Source organism: Neocloeon triangulifer, unplaced genomic scaffold (genome assembly GCF_031216515.1).
Source record: "Neocloeon triangulifer isolate White Clay Creek 2 clone unplaced genomic scaffold, ASM3121651v1 ptg000004l, whole genome shotgun sequence".
Lineage (NCBI taxonomy): Eukaryota > Metazoa > Arthropoda > Insecta > Ephemeroptera > Baetidae > Neocloeon > Neocloeon triangulifer.
This window is the reverse complement of record NW_026775547.1, coordinates 2,780,720-2,796,164: the sequence shown is the minus strand read 5'-3', so window position 1 is coordinate 2,796,164 and position 15,445 is coordinate 2,780,720. Positions and strand designations below refer to the sequence as shown.

The window sequence follows — 15,445 nt, the reverse complement described above, 5'->3', positions numbered from 1 at the left end:
AACTGAAGATTTAAACCTTTATAGAAGATTCAATCTGATACTTAATGAATTACTTGATTTGAAAATTATTTGTCCTTTCCAGAAGTAAAGACGTATTTTAATACTAGAATGCGCTTGTAAAATTATCAATTAGGAACAAAAAAATGTGTTTCAGTATTTTCTTTTATATAGATGGCGCTTTTTTGCAAACCGGTTTTTAATCAAATCATCAACATGTGGTTTTACGCAACCCCGATTCGAAGATTTTCCTCTTGGAAGTTACGCTGGTCTTACTACACAAATGCGATCGCTAATGGGATTTAGAAACCACAAGAAACAGCGGCTCTGCGATATTTTTGGAAGCCGCAAACTACGCGGCGGGAAAAATTCACAAAAATATATAAGAGAAAAAATCTTGAATAAAATAATGAAAATTAGAATAAAAATAAATCAATTTGAAGAAGCAGAAAAATCAAAGTTAATTTCCGCCCCTCTCTCCATTCGTGCTTGAGCGAGCACAAAAAAGCGCAGGTGAAACCAGTGATTGAAAGTAGGATTCGCGTAAGTGAGGCTCAAGGGAGGGGCTGCGTTCGCGAGTCCCGACGCGTTCCTCTATCGCAATCGCATTCCAGGGGCAGGTAGATGGGAGGTGACAGTTGATTTGACGCCGTGTGTTGTTGTTATGGCACCGTTTGGCAGCTAAAATCGAATATTAAATGACGTATGCACGCATTGCGAGTCGCGCTCGGTGATCTGCAGACCCTTCGGACACAGCCGGACAGCAAAATGGCGACACCGGAGCAGGAGTCCCTGGCTCAGGTGATCCAGCAATGGAACAGCAACCGCCTCGACCTGTTCGCCCTGTCGCAGCCCAACGAGGTAAACGCCCTGATTTCAACCCCGTCACCAATCTTAAGCCTGTTTTCCGTTGCAGAATCTCGAGTTCCACGGCGTGATGCGATTTTACTTCCAAGACGCCGGTCAAAAGGTGGCCACCAAGTGCATCCGCGTGTCCTCCACGGCCACCACGCAGGCCGTCATCGAGACGCTGATTGAAAAGTTCCGTCCGGATATGAGAATGCTCGAGGTATGAATCGCTGTCACGTTGAAATTCCAGAAATCCTGCTCAAAATACGCAATTTTATTCAACCACTTGATGATTCATCCGTGATGACTAATTTTAAAATTTGCCGGGTCTTTATTTTGTACATAATTAGCAAGGAATTTTTTATATTTTTTATTTCTGTTTGAGAACATAATCCATCGTATTTTCACTTTCAATGGGGTCTTGAGCGATGGCGCATGTAATTTTAGATGTGGAAGGCTTACAAGTTCGCCAGTCGTATGGACACTGCGATTGGCTGGATGAATCATAAATACATCGGCTAACTCTTTCCTTCTACTTATGGGCCTATTCTTTAGATTGCGACTCAATTGGCGTGATATACCGAGTGACTCAAAATAAAATTGCACGTCCACTTTATTGTAATTTATCTATCTTTCCTTGTTAGTCACTTGTCCTCTTGGACCAAGTAGAATTGAAGTTACTTAAATTTGAAGGAAAAATTGTCATATTATTCTTTGATTTAATAAAATAATTCAATCTAAATTTTCCCTTACACTGAAGCGCGTTCATAATATTCAATAATATTAAAAAAAAAAAAATATGTTTTGTTATTCTTATTTATTCAAATTGAATAATTGCTTTTTTGCAATTTTCATTTCTGATCATAAGATTGTTAATTTCTACATAAAAATTTCAGGTACCTGAATTTGCCTTGTATGAAATCCACGAAAATGGCGTTGAGAAACGTCTGGAGGCCGAGCAGCGGCCGCTCATGGTGCAGCTCAACTGGCACAAAGATGACCTCGAAGGCCGCTTCCTCCTCCGCAGACGCAACGAGGTCTCCGTCCAGCCAAGCTTCGAGGAAAGTTCCTTCAAGAGAAAACCGTCCGGAAAGAAGAGTAAAAAGCGTGACCAGCACCAACAGCAGCAAAACAAGGATCAGAACGCCAACGTTGCCGAAAAGCTCTACACCGAGTTACCTGAAACCAGCTTCACCAGATCCATATCCAACCCGGAGGCCGTCATGAGAAGGCGGCGGCAGCAAAAGCTCGAGCGGAAACTGCAGCAGTTCCGGAGCAAGGACGGAGGACCGGACACTGGCGGTACCCTCAAGATTTACGGAGAGTCTCTCTGCAAAGATGTGCCTTATAAGACTTTGCTCTTGTCCGTCAGCGACACAGCGCAAGTTGTTGTCAAAGAAATGCTTTCAAAGTACGGCCTTACCCAAGAGGATCCTAACAACTATTGTCTTACTCAAGTGAGTTGGGTTTTTTATGTTTCTATACAAAAAATTATATACCAAAATTATATGCTCCAGGTATTCAAAAGAAATGAAGATGTTAAAGAAAACAATAATCACCCGCCAAGTAATGTGGAGTACATTTTAGATGACGACGACTGCCCATTGGCCATTCTGATGAACTGTCCTCCATCACAAGGTAATTTAATCTTTGCTAGAAATATAATGTGCGTTTCCCCCCTTGATGCCCATTAATTTGTATTTGTGAAATATGATATATAGTGCCCATGCAAATGATTAAAAAAATAGAGTTGTTTATTCATAAGTAAGCAGACCTTTTATACAAGATCAGTTTACGGAAACACCATTTTAATTAAAAATAATAAATAAAACCCAAGTTAGCAACCCCAGAGTAAAAACTAAAACTACTTTAAAAGAATGAGATGTTTAGTGAATTCCATAAAAATTGTGGTGTGACTTTTTTATATTTTATGAGGGTGCAAATCTTGTTAAGCGAGTTCTTTTTTTTAATATTTACAAAAAAAAAAGGAAAGATTAGAGTGGAACTTGTTTAAAAATTAAGAAAAGCACTGACTTGGGTGGCTATTTTTTTGCAAAATCAATGTTGACTGACATTTTCTGCTGAATTTTTTTTTGCAGCTATTTCTCTTTCAAACAATAAATTAGTTTTTCTTTCTCATTTAATTAAAGGTTAATGTAGAGCTAGAAAAGTCACCCCTATAATTAAATCCGAACAGCAAAGGTCAAGAGAAATGTCAGAAGTTTCGCAATAGTAAGGATACCTGTGGCTGAAGTGGTTGCATGCCGTCCCATTCATTTTTTTTCCATTACACGCAAGCCCGATTCGTATCCCAAATTCGGCACATTTACATAATCTCGATCAACCTTGAATTAATTGCAAAATAAATCGTGGGCCGCCAACGCATTTGCGGGAAATGGCGTAATTCGTTGGCGGCGCGAATGAACGTATCTCAAAATAATCCGGCTAATGGTCCGCTGACGTTGCCCTTGGGGCCGGCGATTGATCGGATTGATCATGCGGCGACGCACCCTGTCCGCCCACCCACCCTGCGGGCACATGAATTAATCAGAGATAATGGAGTCGTAATGGGTCGAGAAATAATGTAAGAGGGAAAAAGAAGAGTGCGCATCCGAGCGACGGGGCGCATGCCCGCCATTGACCTGCCCGTTGGTTCCCGGTCGGCCTGGCAGGCAGTCAGTCTGTCAGTTCAATAGCACCATGCTTGACTGGGGGATCAGGCGTACGCAGCCCCGCACGGCCCTCGGCGGCCCAGAGCAAAATAAAAAATTAATTCCGGCTCGATTGTTTCAGGCTCGATCATGTTCCACATCCGGAGACGTCCAGCTGACATGCAGCCGCGGAAGCGCAAGAAGAAATTGTACCAGACGGCCAACAGCCACGCAAAGGAGCAGCAGCCGGACGAATCGGCGCCCTTCCTGCTTGAGCTCCGCCACGGTGGGTGTTGATTTTTGTTTGCGTAAGGACGCGCCGCGCAGTACCTTGTTAAACACACACATTTGTGTGTGTTTCTCTCGCCGAGAGTGTCCCCGGACGTGACACGAGCCGCATTTTCAGGTCAAGTGAGTGACATATGTTGCACGTCACTCCAAATATCGATTCGGGCTGAAATTTTTATGATGAGCTCTGAATATTTTATGAGTGTTTTTTCCTGCTGCGACCTTTGGGCTTTGTTTTAATTGGCTTTTCCATTTTTTACGTGCGACGCTCGTTTCGCCGCCGTTTGTTGCATTTTTTATGACTACAAAGAGTGCGCCGCTTTGCGCAAGCTAACCGCAAAGTGTAAAATTTGAGGGCGCTTTGCCTTTGAAATTCGAGTGCTGCCAAGATAAACGTCCTTCCGCTTGAGGCCCATTTCTTGCCTCCTTTGTTCTTCTTAATTGCGAAATGCTGCACTGCTTTTGAAAGCAAGAGTTGGCATTTAGGGGAAAATAGCTGCTTTAAAAGATCATTTTGTTAGCGTTTGTTTCGCGCCTTAATATTTTTTATAAGATCTTCATTTAGGTCAGCTCTTGCTTACGTTAGCGCGTTGCATGCCTCTAAATTTATAATAAATTTTATAAATATGTCATTTTGATAAGCCAGGACACTAATTGATTGAAAATGAATATTTTCTGGCCTTCACCTATAAACTCGGTCCACTTCTTGATATATATCAAGTTTCAGAATTTAGAATATAAAATAACGTATGAAAAATGCAGTTACAAAATATTGAAAAGAAAATCATTACTTCTCTACGAATAAATTTCAATTAAGATCTTTACAATCATTGATTATTTATTAATAATTTTCCTCTGGGAAAGCAATATTTATTTTCCTTAAATAGTTTCGATGATCAAAAGTATAAAGAAAAAATATATATATTTTTTACATACTTGCATTTCTCTTTGGAAATCAGCATTGAAATGAAACAAAAAATTATGGTTTCTTTGGTAAAAATGAGTTCAGAAAGAGGAAACATTACCTGGAGGATTGAATTACAATAACAAATTCCCATGCAAGCACGAACCGGGGTGACCCAATTCATTTTATGCCGCTGCCTTTTGCTTTGACATAGGAACGAACCTTTGTGCCCATATAATTCATCGTCACAAAAGAAACCTTTTCCAAACAAAGCGACTTTTATTCTGTGAAAAAGCATCTCGTTTTACGAGCTCTCGGCGCCAGTCCACTTTTCCGCTTTTCCCTGGAACCGGATCGATCGGCGGAAATTGATTCAGTGCGTCTAGATTTACCATGTTCATTATCACCGGTGCAGACAGAAAAGAAAAGACTTCTTGGTTGTTGAAATCGAGCCTTTCGCGATTATTTGATACGCGCTCGGGATCACGCCGAGCCGCCCCAGGCACCCCTATCGGCTTTCTCGCTGCGCGTCTGCTCGCTCCAGCGCCGACTTTATGGCGAATTTAACAACTCGGAACGCAAAGAGCACCTGACTTCTTTTTGCTTTTTGTCGTGACGTACGCGAGTAAACACTCGGCGGCTCCCTCGGGGTTGACGATTAGATGGCGGCGGCAGCTTTTCTCACGCCACCCGTACTTCCTTTTTGCGCCCTTATCTCCACTCTGTTTGTTTTTCCTCCAGGACTTGCTGTTCCGCTCCGGTAAGCACCTTTGCAATTTTCCCAAGGAGAAAAAGCTAGTAAAAAATTCTTGAGCTGCGAGTTTGCTTTTATATAAAAAGCAAGGCAGCGGGGAACCGTCTTTGCCTCCTGGTTATTGAATTTTCTGCGCCGCAACAAGAAGCGGCACGTCGAGTAGTTAAAAGTTAATTCTGCTCCAGACGCTTTTGTTCCTGCGAGAAAACAAACTTTGCCCACGCAGCGGCCGCCTTTTTATTAACTTGCAATAAAATGTTTCTGAATAGAATAGACGCTTCGAAGTTTCCTTCGCTGCATCAAAATTTTATCGCAGCCTTCGACCCAATTACATTGTTAGAGGTCGCCGGGAAATGAAGCTGCCAGTCAAACTCAAACAGAACCTTCCCCCAACCTCTGAACCTAATTAAAATTGTAATACTGGTAGTCTGGTGGAGGGCGGTAAGCTTGTCAAATAGACCCAAGCTCACTGCTCACCTGCACAATTTATTATAGATGGAATTTTCAAAATGATTCACGCAGACAATTTCCCGATAATGTCTGAACTTCATTTTTTTCTAATATCAGAAAAACTTGAAATTTATTATTGAAAAAATTAATCTCAATCAAACACACATTCTGCAGTCGTATTTCTGACAAAATTATTAGCCAACGCCCAAATTAATTTCATTTTTTTTTAAATACAGTAAATTTCCTTCTGAATTTTCTGAATCGATATTATTTGCCTCTTCAACAAAACTTGCTAGCCAAATCGAAAGAAAATAATTTGATTCCTACGACCTGTTATTTATCAAGGTTTTATGTTTTTATTTTATCTATTTCCTATCTTCTTCTGCTTTTAGACGGAGCTTTTAGCCAACGCCACGCTCTGCTTTACGACGTAACCGAGGCCGGCTCGGAACAAGGCTTGGGAATGCAAGTTTTCGGGGCAGACGTGCAGCCCCGGCACTGCGTCTTTGCCTCCAGTGGAGGCCTGGTCACCGTGACCCCATGCAGTCGCGAGGCAGAGACCTACGTCAATGAACAGCGCATCTGGGAAACGACGATCCTTCAGCACGGCTGCACCGTCCGCCTCGGCAGACACCACTTGTTCCGCTTCGTCGATCCGGCCACGGCGTCTGTCCGCAGAGACTCGCCTGAGAAGACTTTTGAGACTACTTTTGACGTCACTGGTCATGTTGAAACAACCGAGGCACCTCAAAGGTGCGATCCCATCTTGCCAGCTGTTCTGGAATTCAGGGAAGAAACGCGAGACGCGCTTTTGGAGACGCTCATCGGGTCGCTCGACACCTCGTCTGTTCACTTCAAACTGGCACCCACTTACGCCCTTTACTTGGCAACAAGGTAATATTTATTTATTTACATTAAATTATATATTACCTGATATTTTTTTCTTTTTTGATAGCCATGCAGTTTTTACTTAAAAATAAAAAAAAGTATAATATTTGATAAAAAGATAACCTTGGGAGATGGCCAGATTTTTTTAAAATTAAAACCAATTTTTCGATTCTGTTTAGATACCGTGCCTCAACGCACTACAGACCAGATTTAACGCCCACTGAGCGAGCCCAAAGGTTAAGCGTCCTCCTTGAGCAAGTTGCCTCTCAGATCCAGCAAGTTGTGGTTGAGAGACCAACTGAAGCAGAGTCCCTCACTTTCTGGATGGCCAATGCCAGCGAACTGCTGCACTTCTTGAAGGCAGATCGCCACATTTCCGCCTTCACCCTGGACGCCCAAGACATTTTAGCCGAGACTGTTCACAGTGCATTCAACAACATGGTGGCCATCGTAGAACACGAACTGGCGGCCAGCATGCCCTCTTTCTGGCTTGATAGCGATGACAACGAAAATGCAGCCGCAGCTGTAAAAAAGTCAAATTAATTGAAAAAATGTATCTTAACAATAATTTTTTTCCAGATAATTGTCACTTTGATGAGTGCGATGGCCCTAATGCGCCGCTGTCGAGTTAATGCAGCTCTTACCATCCAACTATTCTCTCAACTCTTCCACCTTCTGAACATGTGGATTTTCAACCGACTCGTTTGCGGTCCTGACAACCGTTTCTGCTGCCGCAGGTGGGGTGGTCGAATTCAACTAAGACTTAGCCACGTAGAGCAGTGGGCTGAAAAACAAGGTTTGGAGCTGGCTGCAGATTGCCACCTTTCGAGGGTCCTCCAAGCAGCCTATCTTCTGCAGGCGCCCAAGTACACGGCTGACCAGCTCGCAACCCTTAGCTCCACCTGCTTCAAACTCAACTCGCTGCAGTTGGCTGCCCTCTTAAAGCGTTACTGGCGAGCACCCAATGAACCTGAAGTGCCACCAGAGTTGGTGGAAAATGTGGTCAGGGTGGCGGAAAGTGTTGCTGACGAGCTCATCAGGGCTGACGGACGAGAGGTAGAACTTTAAATTTAAACTTTTTCCCTATGCTAATTTTTATTTTGCCACAGGTTCGTCTTGACGAACAACCAGAACTGCAGCTGCCATTTCTTTTGCCAGAAGACGGCTACAGTTGTGATGTTGTGCGTGGGATGCCAGTTGGTCTCCTTGAACTGTTGGGAGGTCTTCAGCAAGCTGGTCTTTGCCGTTTCACTATTCAGCCGACATCATCTGGTTTGTGGACAATCTACATGGAGCAGCAGCAGGGCACTATCCCTAGACCCAGTTCTCAACCCGAAAGAGCCGTGGTCCAGCTAAACAAAGCAGCTACTGGACTTGGGCTTAGTATAGTGGCAGCAAAGGGTGCCGGTCAGGACAAGCTGGGCATATATGTCAAGACGGTTGTTCGAGGTGGAGCAGCTGATATTGACGGCCGTTTGAGAGCAGGAGACCAACTTCTGAAGGTTGATGGTCAAAGCTTAGTTGGCATCACTCAAGAAAAGTAATTTTACTACTTCATAGAATCACCTTTAAATAACTTACCGTTTTTGCTAACAGGGCAGCTGAATATTTAGTGAAAACTGGACCTGTGGTTACTTTGGAAATTGCCAAACAAGGTGCTATATGCCATGGACTAGCCACTCTCTTAAGTCAACCATCCCCTGACATGGGAAGAAGTATGTGTAAACCCTATATAAAAAAAATATCTCTACTCATAAATTCTATTCTTAGATTCATGGCACCACCCTGAGCCAAATGAAGCTAGGAGACCAATGCAGAGTTCAAAGTCTGTGCCAGCTCTAAACAATAGTAAGAATATTTTGCTGTTTACTTAAAGAAAGCTAATTTTTAACTGCAGGTGATAAAGCTGGACCTCCAGTAGCCACTCATAAAGCAATACCCACTTCAGTGAGTTTCTCACATGATGCTATAGCAACGAATCACAGATCTAAGTAAAGGATTTCCTGTCTTTTATTTTGAATGTAGACTGACGTGTTATTTTTTTATTTAGCTCGAGTAACAGTATTTTGGATAGTCTACGTCAAAACTGGCAGAGAGAAGAGGCTCGCCCTCCTGAAACAATTCACCGTCCAGAAATGTCCCACAGACAGGACTTGCCTCAACGAACTGAAATGATGCGCCATCCACCCGAGATGTCCAGGTCGCAAGAAATGATGCGGCACCATGAGATGAACCGGCAGTCAGAACTGATGAGAACCCAAGACATATCAAGGTCATCGGACATGATCAGGGCACACGAAATAGCAAGGTCAACAGAAATGGCTATGGCCCGACCATCCGATCTTTCAAAGTCGCAAGAGATGCCACGACCAATGGAGTTGATCCGATTGCAAGAGAGCATGCGTCAGTCTGAAATGAGTCGTTCCCAAGAAATGACCAAGCCCTTGGATCGGTCACATGAAGTGTCTAGATCTCTAGACAGGTCCCAAGACATGTCTAGGCAGTTGGAACGGAATCAAGAAATTAACAGGCAGCTGGAGAGGTCGCACGAAGTGTCAAGGCAGCTAGAAAGATCGCAAGAAATAAACAGGCAGCTTGAACGATCGCAAGAAATAACAAGGCAGCTAGAAAGGTCGCATGAAATGTCCAGGTCAATGGACAGGTCGCACGAAATGTCAAGAGCCATGGACAGATCTCAGGAAATGCCCAGACAGCCGGAAATGATGCGGCAGCAGGAAATGATGAGGCACAATGAAATGATGCGAGCGGATATGATCAGAGGCCCAGAAATCCCTCAGGGTCCACCCATGGCTGAGGTGATGACCCGCTCCGTGACCTTTGTTGACGAGCCAAAGAGCCGAAGACATGACGAAGTGCCAAGAAGAGCCGTTTCGTTCTCAATGGACCAACCTGAACCCTCCAGGAAGGATTCTCCAACCACCCCCACTTTGCCGCCTCCCTTACCGTCCACATCGCCCCCAAGGGACACGCCGGTACCTCTACCCCCAGAGAGAAACTCTTCGTACGTCGTGATGGCGCAGCAAGGACATGATTATAAGGAAGAATCTCCTCACAGGTCATCCTATTATGACACAGATTCAAGCGATATGTACCCTAATGAGGACCCAAATGTAAGTTTGATCATAATTTGTACAGAGAATTTTTCTTAAAAATTGAATTTCCTTGCACAGAGTTTCATCAATGAGGCTGAAATGCTTTTGATGCACCACCCATCAAGCGCTGACAATTCTGGCGTGGGCAACACTCCAGGCGTAATTGGAGCACAAGAAGTTTACAAGTAAGACTTTGGTCAAGAAAACTCCTAGGGTCAAATTAAATTTCAATTTTTCAACAGAGATCCGCGCAACAAGCGCCTGGCAGAACAGCAGCAGCAAAAGCAGATGGCTAGTCGCACTGGACCAGAAAAGTTATCCTTCAAAGAAAAGATGAAGATGTTTGCCATGGAGACGGGCGAGTTTGGCCCTCTCAAGAATAAGGTGAGCAACTCCAGGGCTCAGCGGGACATCGAAAGCCCACAGGTGCCGTGACATTCCAATTAAATGATAGGCAGCGTGAAATTAATCTATTTTGATAATATGATATAATCAATTAAGCATGTGTATTCCATGGTGATCGAGCATATCAAAAGTTTGTGACTTTTATCGGAGGAGAAGGGAGATGCATATTTTGTAAAATATTGTATTGGGAGCAATTTATGTCGAGACTTTGGAACCAGGCAACACCAATCATTTGATTGATATCTATATCTACATTTACTTGATAAACGAAATATAAAAAAATAAAATAAATAGCAGTCTATTTAGCAATAATATTCAATGGCCTTTTATTCGATGATTAATTTTATCTGCTGGTGACGACGTTCCTTAGATTACAAACTTTCTTACATTGTACAAGTGTATTGCATTCACATCTCTCCCGCAGACAAAGCATAATATAATATTTCTTCATTAAATAGTTTTTATATAAACACATTTTGATGCTCTCCGGTTGGCACTGGCAGACAACAACAGGCACTTCCAATAACTAGAAACAACTTGCTCCTACGGCTTGAGTAATCTGATCATAGGCAATAAAATCAATTTAACTCTTGAGATCCAAAATTAATATTCAATATTTTGCTCGTTTGGTAAAATTAATTAAAAACACTGCAGCCGTCGGAGCATCTCAAGTACCTGCTGTCTAAGATAATAACAAGAAACACTCACTCTCGTTCAGTTAGTATGGTAGTTAAGCTAGTTCATAAGATTGCAGCAGTCGGCCGTGTTTTGGGCGTCCATTGGTGGAATACATTTCGGTTCAGTAAAACATAATTGAGCGTCAGTCTTTCACAGTTCAGTGGTGGTCTCGGCCAGGTATGATGAGAACGAACTCTGGTAGTTTTTGTTGTCGCGGAACATGACGTTGTCGTTGTTGGACGCGTACACCAGATTGGGCCCCAGCTCAGAGGCCCTGGCCGTGGTGGCCGCCTCCGAGCTGGTCGGGCTATGTTGACCCGTGCTCTTCGTAATGTAACTGACGTTGTCCAACGAAAAGGCGTGATTCTTGTGAGCATCAAAATCCAGCTGCAGGTCGTTGTAGCTGTCGGAATCGTCAATCGGCACGCTCATTTGCAAAACCTACAACAATTTAATAATTTCAATGACCTAAGAATTGACAATAATAATATAAAGTAAATAAATAACCAACAAAATTAATAGTGATTTTTATATTAATTAATTTCAACATTCAATGGAAATGAACAAATAAAATTATTAAAATTGAAATTAAATTCAAAAATAAATTTTAGTTCCTTGGGAGGAAATTTAATTGGTAAGTGAAAAAAATAAGCTCAATCCCATTGCTTATTTAAATTTTGTATTCATTTTATCCTTTTTTTCTAATATTTCTTTTCTTAATTTGTTTTATTATTTTAACATGGAATTTTAATTTTGCTGGTATTTAAAATTTAAACTTTCTAAGGAAAATTTATTATTTAATTTTTTTACGAAATAATTAAATAACATCAATAAATTAAAAATTGATTACCTGAGTTTCATACTCCTTAAGATTTGGTTCAACGAAAACTGGGTCATATCTGGGGACCACATACATTCGCTGCATCCGCTCTTTGTACGTTTTGTACCTACAAATTTATATAAAAATTGAAAGATTGTCAGAAAAAATATAATTCTCTCACCTGTGCCAAGAGACGCACAAATACGCGATGCCGACCACTCCGAGAACAAGTACGATGCATGCAATTGCGACCATGGCGTACGGGAAGGCGTCCCAACTGGCCGGTGCGGTGGCGGCCACGACCTTTGGCTTGGGCTGTTCCAGAGGCTCGCGCACCTCGGAGGCTGTGGCCTGCAGGGCTGCTGAGACGGCCAATTTGAGAGAGGCCGTCGCGTTTCTTCCCAAAACGTGTCTCTGCACCCGAGAGGCATTTCGAGACAGGAGGGCGCCGGTTTCAGGGTCTTGAGCATAGAACCAAACGTCGGTGGCCCCTTCGTCGACGGCCAGGGTGCCGTTGGGCGTCAGGTAGGAGTGGGCGGTGACCCTTTCGACGCCAACGGCCAGGCCTGTATGCGTTTCGATGGCGCTGAGGAGGCGCTGCTCGGCCGTCTTGACCCTTTCAGGTCGCGCGTCGGCCAAGACGAGGACCATCCGGTGCTGGGGCTCCAACAGGTCGACAGCCACCGTGGCCCTGGCCGTGTTGAATCCATCCTTAGCCTCAGGGTCGTCTCTCGCCTCCACTTCAAAACGCAGAGGTCCTCGAAGGGCCGCCAAAGAGCCGTTGGTGCGGAGGAGACCTGTGACTGCGTCCAGGGCAAAGGTGGCCGCGGCCGGTTGACCTGGAGGAATGCGGTAGCGCACCTCGCCAAAGGTCCCGCCGTCCTTGTCCTTGGCCTCCACCTGCAGGATGGGAGTGAAGACCTCAGCTTCACGAGAAATGGCGCCCATGTAAAGAGAACGCGGCGCCGGCAAAGAGGGAAAAATGAAGTAGGGAACGTTGTCATTCACGTCCAGCACCTTCAGCTTAATCTAGAAATTTAAAATAAAATTATTAAATAATTTTTACAAAAAATAAAAAATTAAATATGCATACAATAGTTGATGACTTTTGCTGATTCAAAATTCCACTAAGGGACTCCAAGGTGACTCTGAACTTCAACGCCTTGTCCACCTCAAAGTCCAGAGTTGTGTTGAGAGTAACCAAGCAAGTTTTGTTAGGAGTGATTTTTGCTGCAAACATGTCTGAAAAATGCATTTAATGTTTTAGTGAAAAAAATTGTAAAAAAATAAAGAACTGACAAAGCTCTTTAGCTGATTCGATTTTGCAGCTCAAAGGTGCGTTAGGGTGCGTTTGAGCGTTGATGATAGTCAATTCCTTAATGGCATCACCAACAGCAGCATTCTCATCCAGCTCCACGGTGTACGAGTCATCAGGGAAGCCAAGACCGCCATCAGCAGTGGCCGATTGCTCGTGGTGAACGCGAATAAAGAGCGCAATGCTGGACGAGAGGGAAGGCTCACCACCATCCCGCGCCTCCACATCCAACTCGTACTCTGTATCCGTTTCCTGAGGGGAAATTCAATATTGAAAATAGGGAAGTAGAATATAAATTTGAATTGAACACAATGAAAAATATTTTAATTTCTAAATAAGTAATTAATTCACTATTGATTCAAAATGTAACATTTTGAGTCCCGAAAAAAAATTAATTAAAATTTTGGCTAAAGCAATAAAATAAAAATTTAAATAAATTTTCCAGAAAAGGGGTCCAATAATTATTAATTACCTTTGTAAGGTCGTCCCTGATAGAAACCTGTCCACTGACTGAATCCACCGAAAAGTATTTTGCAGCTTTTCCTCTGCCGATCAAAGAGTAGCGCACTTCGTTGTTTGGCGCGGTGCCGTCGCCATCAATGGCCGTCACCTTTGCAACAGGATGGCCAATTGACGCCTCGGCCTCCACAGTCACTGGGCTCGGAGGCAAAACTGTGAAGACGGGTGCATTGTCGTTGCGGTCCTCTACCTTGATGTGAACCCTGGCCTCCGCGCCTGGTCCAGTATTCGAGTTTTCCAAAGTTCCGACGACAAGGACATGCTCATGAGCCATCTCATAATCAAGTCCTCTGGTTGTTCGGATGACACCAGTTTGCGGGTCGATGACAAACAGGTCTGTTGGGCCTTGACGTAGGGTGTACGTTATCTGCTGGTGCGAGTCCAAGTCCTCGGCCTGAATCAGTTTTATTTTTAATATAATTTCTGTTAAATATAAAAAATATATTACCTTCACTTGAATGACCATGAACTCAGGCATATTCTCAGGTACCGTAGCTTCATACATGGTCTGCTCGAAAATGGGCAGCTCGTCATCCACATCCTCAACAAGTACAGTGACTGAAGCCGTGGCAAGTCGAGGTTCTTGTCCACCGTCGGTCGCAGTGACCACAAAAACGTGAGATGGCTGTTTCTCATAGTCGAGCGCCACCTTTGTTCGAATTTCACCACTCATTGCGTCAATGCTGAAGGACACGTCCGGTGGCACCGAATAGTAGACAACAGCGTTTTGACCTTCATCAGCATCAACTGCTTTGACATTTCCAACGGTGACTCCAGCCTCACCTTCCTTGACCTATTTTAAAAAATTTGTTATAAATTTTATTTAAAAGATTAATATATTTCTTGCCTTAAATTCGTATGGCAAGTCGACAAACTCAGGATTCTTGTCGTTCAGGTCGGAAACCTTGATGTTGACAGTGGCTGTGGAAGCCAGGCCACCAGAGTCCTCCGCCCTGACCATCAGTTGGTACCTGGTCAGGTCTTCCCTGTCCAACCTTCTGATTACAGATATGACTCCAGTTTGAGCGTTGATGGAGAATTGTCGGAGTTCATTTCCGGCCACAATGCTGTAGGTGACAGGGTCATCCTCAGGGTCTGTCGCTGTTACAGTCAACACTGTTGCGTTCAGGGCAGCGCCTTCACTGACCTCGGCCTCGTAAACAGTCTGGGTGAAGCGCGGCCTGTGAGTGTTGGGTCCAGGAATAACAGTGACCTCCACAATGCCCTGACTTGAGCGACCACCCTTGTCAGTTGCCTAAATAAAATTAAATTAATATAAAGTTTACATGAGAGAGAGAGAGAGTTTTTAAAAAGCTATAATTTATGAAATAAAATCCTGGTTTACCCTCTCTTAATGATAATTATCAGATTGCTTTATTTGTTATTTTTTTCTAATTAATATTTTCAAAATTAAAAGCTTCCTTTCTAAATTATAATTCCAAAAAAACTTGCCTGAACCGTTATGCTGTATTGTTCACCAGCAGTCAGTCTTCCGAGGGACTCGATGACCCCGAGTGCAGGGTCAATTCTGAACTTGTGACCTCCGTTGTTCGAGACGTGATAAATGGAGTAAGTGATTTCTGCGTTTTCTCCTTCATCTTTGTCGGTGGCGTTGACTTTGATGATGCGCCTCGATGCGTCTCCCGCTTCCACCGTAACTGGCGGAAGGTTTGGCAGACGCGGAGAGTTGTCGTTGACGTCCTTCAGGGTGACCATCAGCGACAACGGGGCAGAGGCCGCCGTTCCCCCTTTCTCTCGAGCGACGACCTGAATGAGACGATTGAACAGTCAAAAGATGACCTCACAAGTAATAT

General features: G+C 43.6%; 2 protein-coding genes across 6 annotated transcripts in view; one reads left to right on the top strand and one right to left on the bottom strand.

The window, feature by feature from the left end:
* Window positions 1-549: 549 nt before the first annotated feature.
* On the top strand, window positions 550-10,611 carry LOC132193705 (afadin). Of its 2 annotated transcripts, XM_059614538.1 has the most exons (15): window positions 552-858; window positions 914-1,066; window positions 1,743-2,303; window positions 2,364-2,484; window positions 3,640-3,783; window positions 6,286-6,787; window positions 6,961-7,306; window positions 7,361-7,837; window positions 7,891-8,321; window positions 8,378-8,496; window positions 8,552-8,629; window positions 8,679-8,772; window positions 8,832-9,912; window positions 9,973-10,079; window positions 10,137-10,611. In XM_059614538.1, exons 1-15 carry the CDS (start codon window positions 703-705, stop codon window positions 10,327-10,329), a joined length of 4,563 nt encoding a protein of 1,520 aa, XP_059470521.1. In that variant the 5' UTR covers window positions 552-702; the 3' UTR covers window positions 10,330-10,611. The 2 variants fall into 2 exon arrangements, with proteins under 2 accessions (XP_059470520.1, XP_059470521.1); XM_059614537.1 differs by having other exon boundaries at window positions 550-858; window positions 1,743-2,484.
* Window positions 10,597-15,445, bottom strand: part of LOC132193706 (cadherin-99C) — a 20,124-nt gene continuing 15,275 nt past the window's right edge. For all 4 annotated transcript variants that reach the window (XM_059614541.1, XM_059614540.1, XM_059614539.1 and 1 more), the window contains exons 9-17: window positions 15,084-15,398; window positions 14,479-14,886; window positions 14,080-14,424; window positions 13,585-14,025; window positions 13,097-13,364; window positions 12,891-13,039; window positions 11,979-12,826; window positions 11,828-11,924; window positions 10,597-11,418 (exon numbers count right to left, since the gene is read on the bottom strand). In XM_059614541.1, the coding sequence (XP_059470524.1) occupies window positions 11,128-11,418; window positions 11,828-11,924; window positions 11,979-12,826; window positions 12,891-13,039; window positions 13,097-13,364; window positions 13,585-14,025; window positions 14,080-14,424; window positions 14,479-14,886; window positions 15,084-15,398 (3,162 nt within the window). In that variant the 3' untranslated portion in view covers window positions 10,597-11,127. The remainder of the gene's footprint in view (window positions 11,419-11,827; window positions 11,925-11,978; window positions 12,827-12,890; window positions 13,040-13,096; window positions 13,365-13,584; window positions 14,026-14,079; window positions 14,425-14,478; window positions 14,887-15,083; window positions 15,399-15,445) is intronic.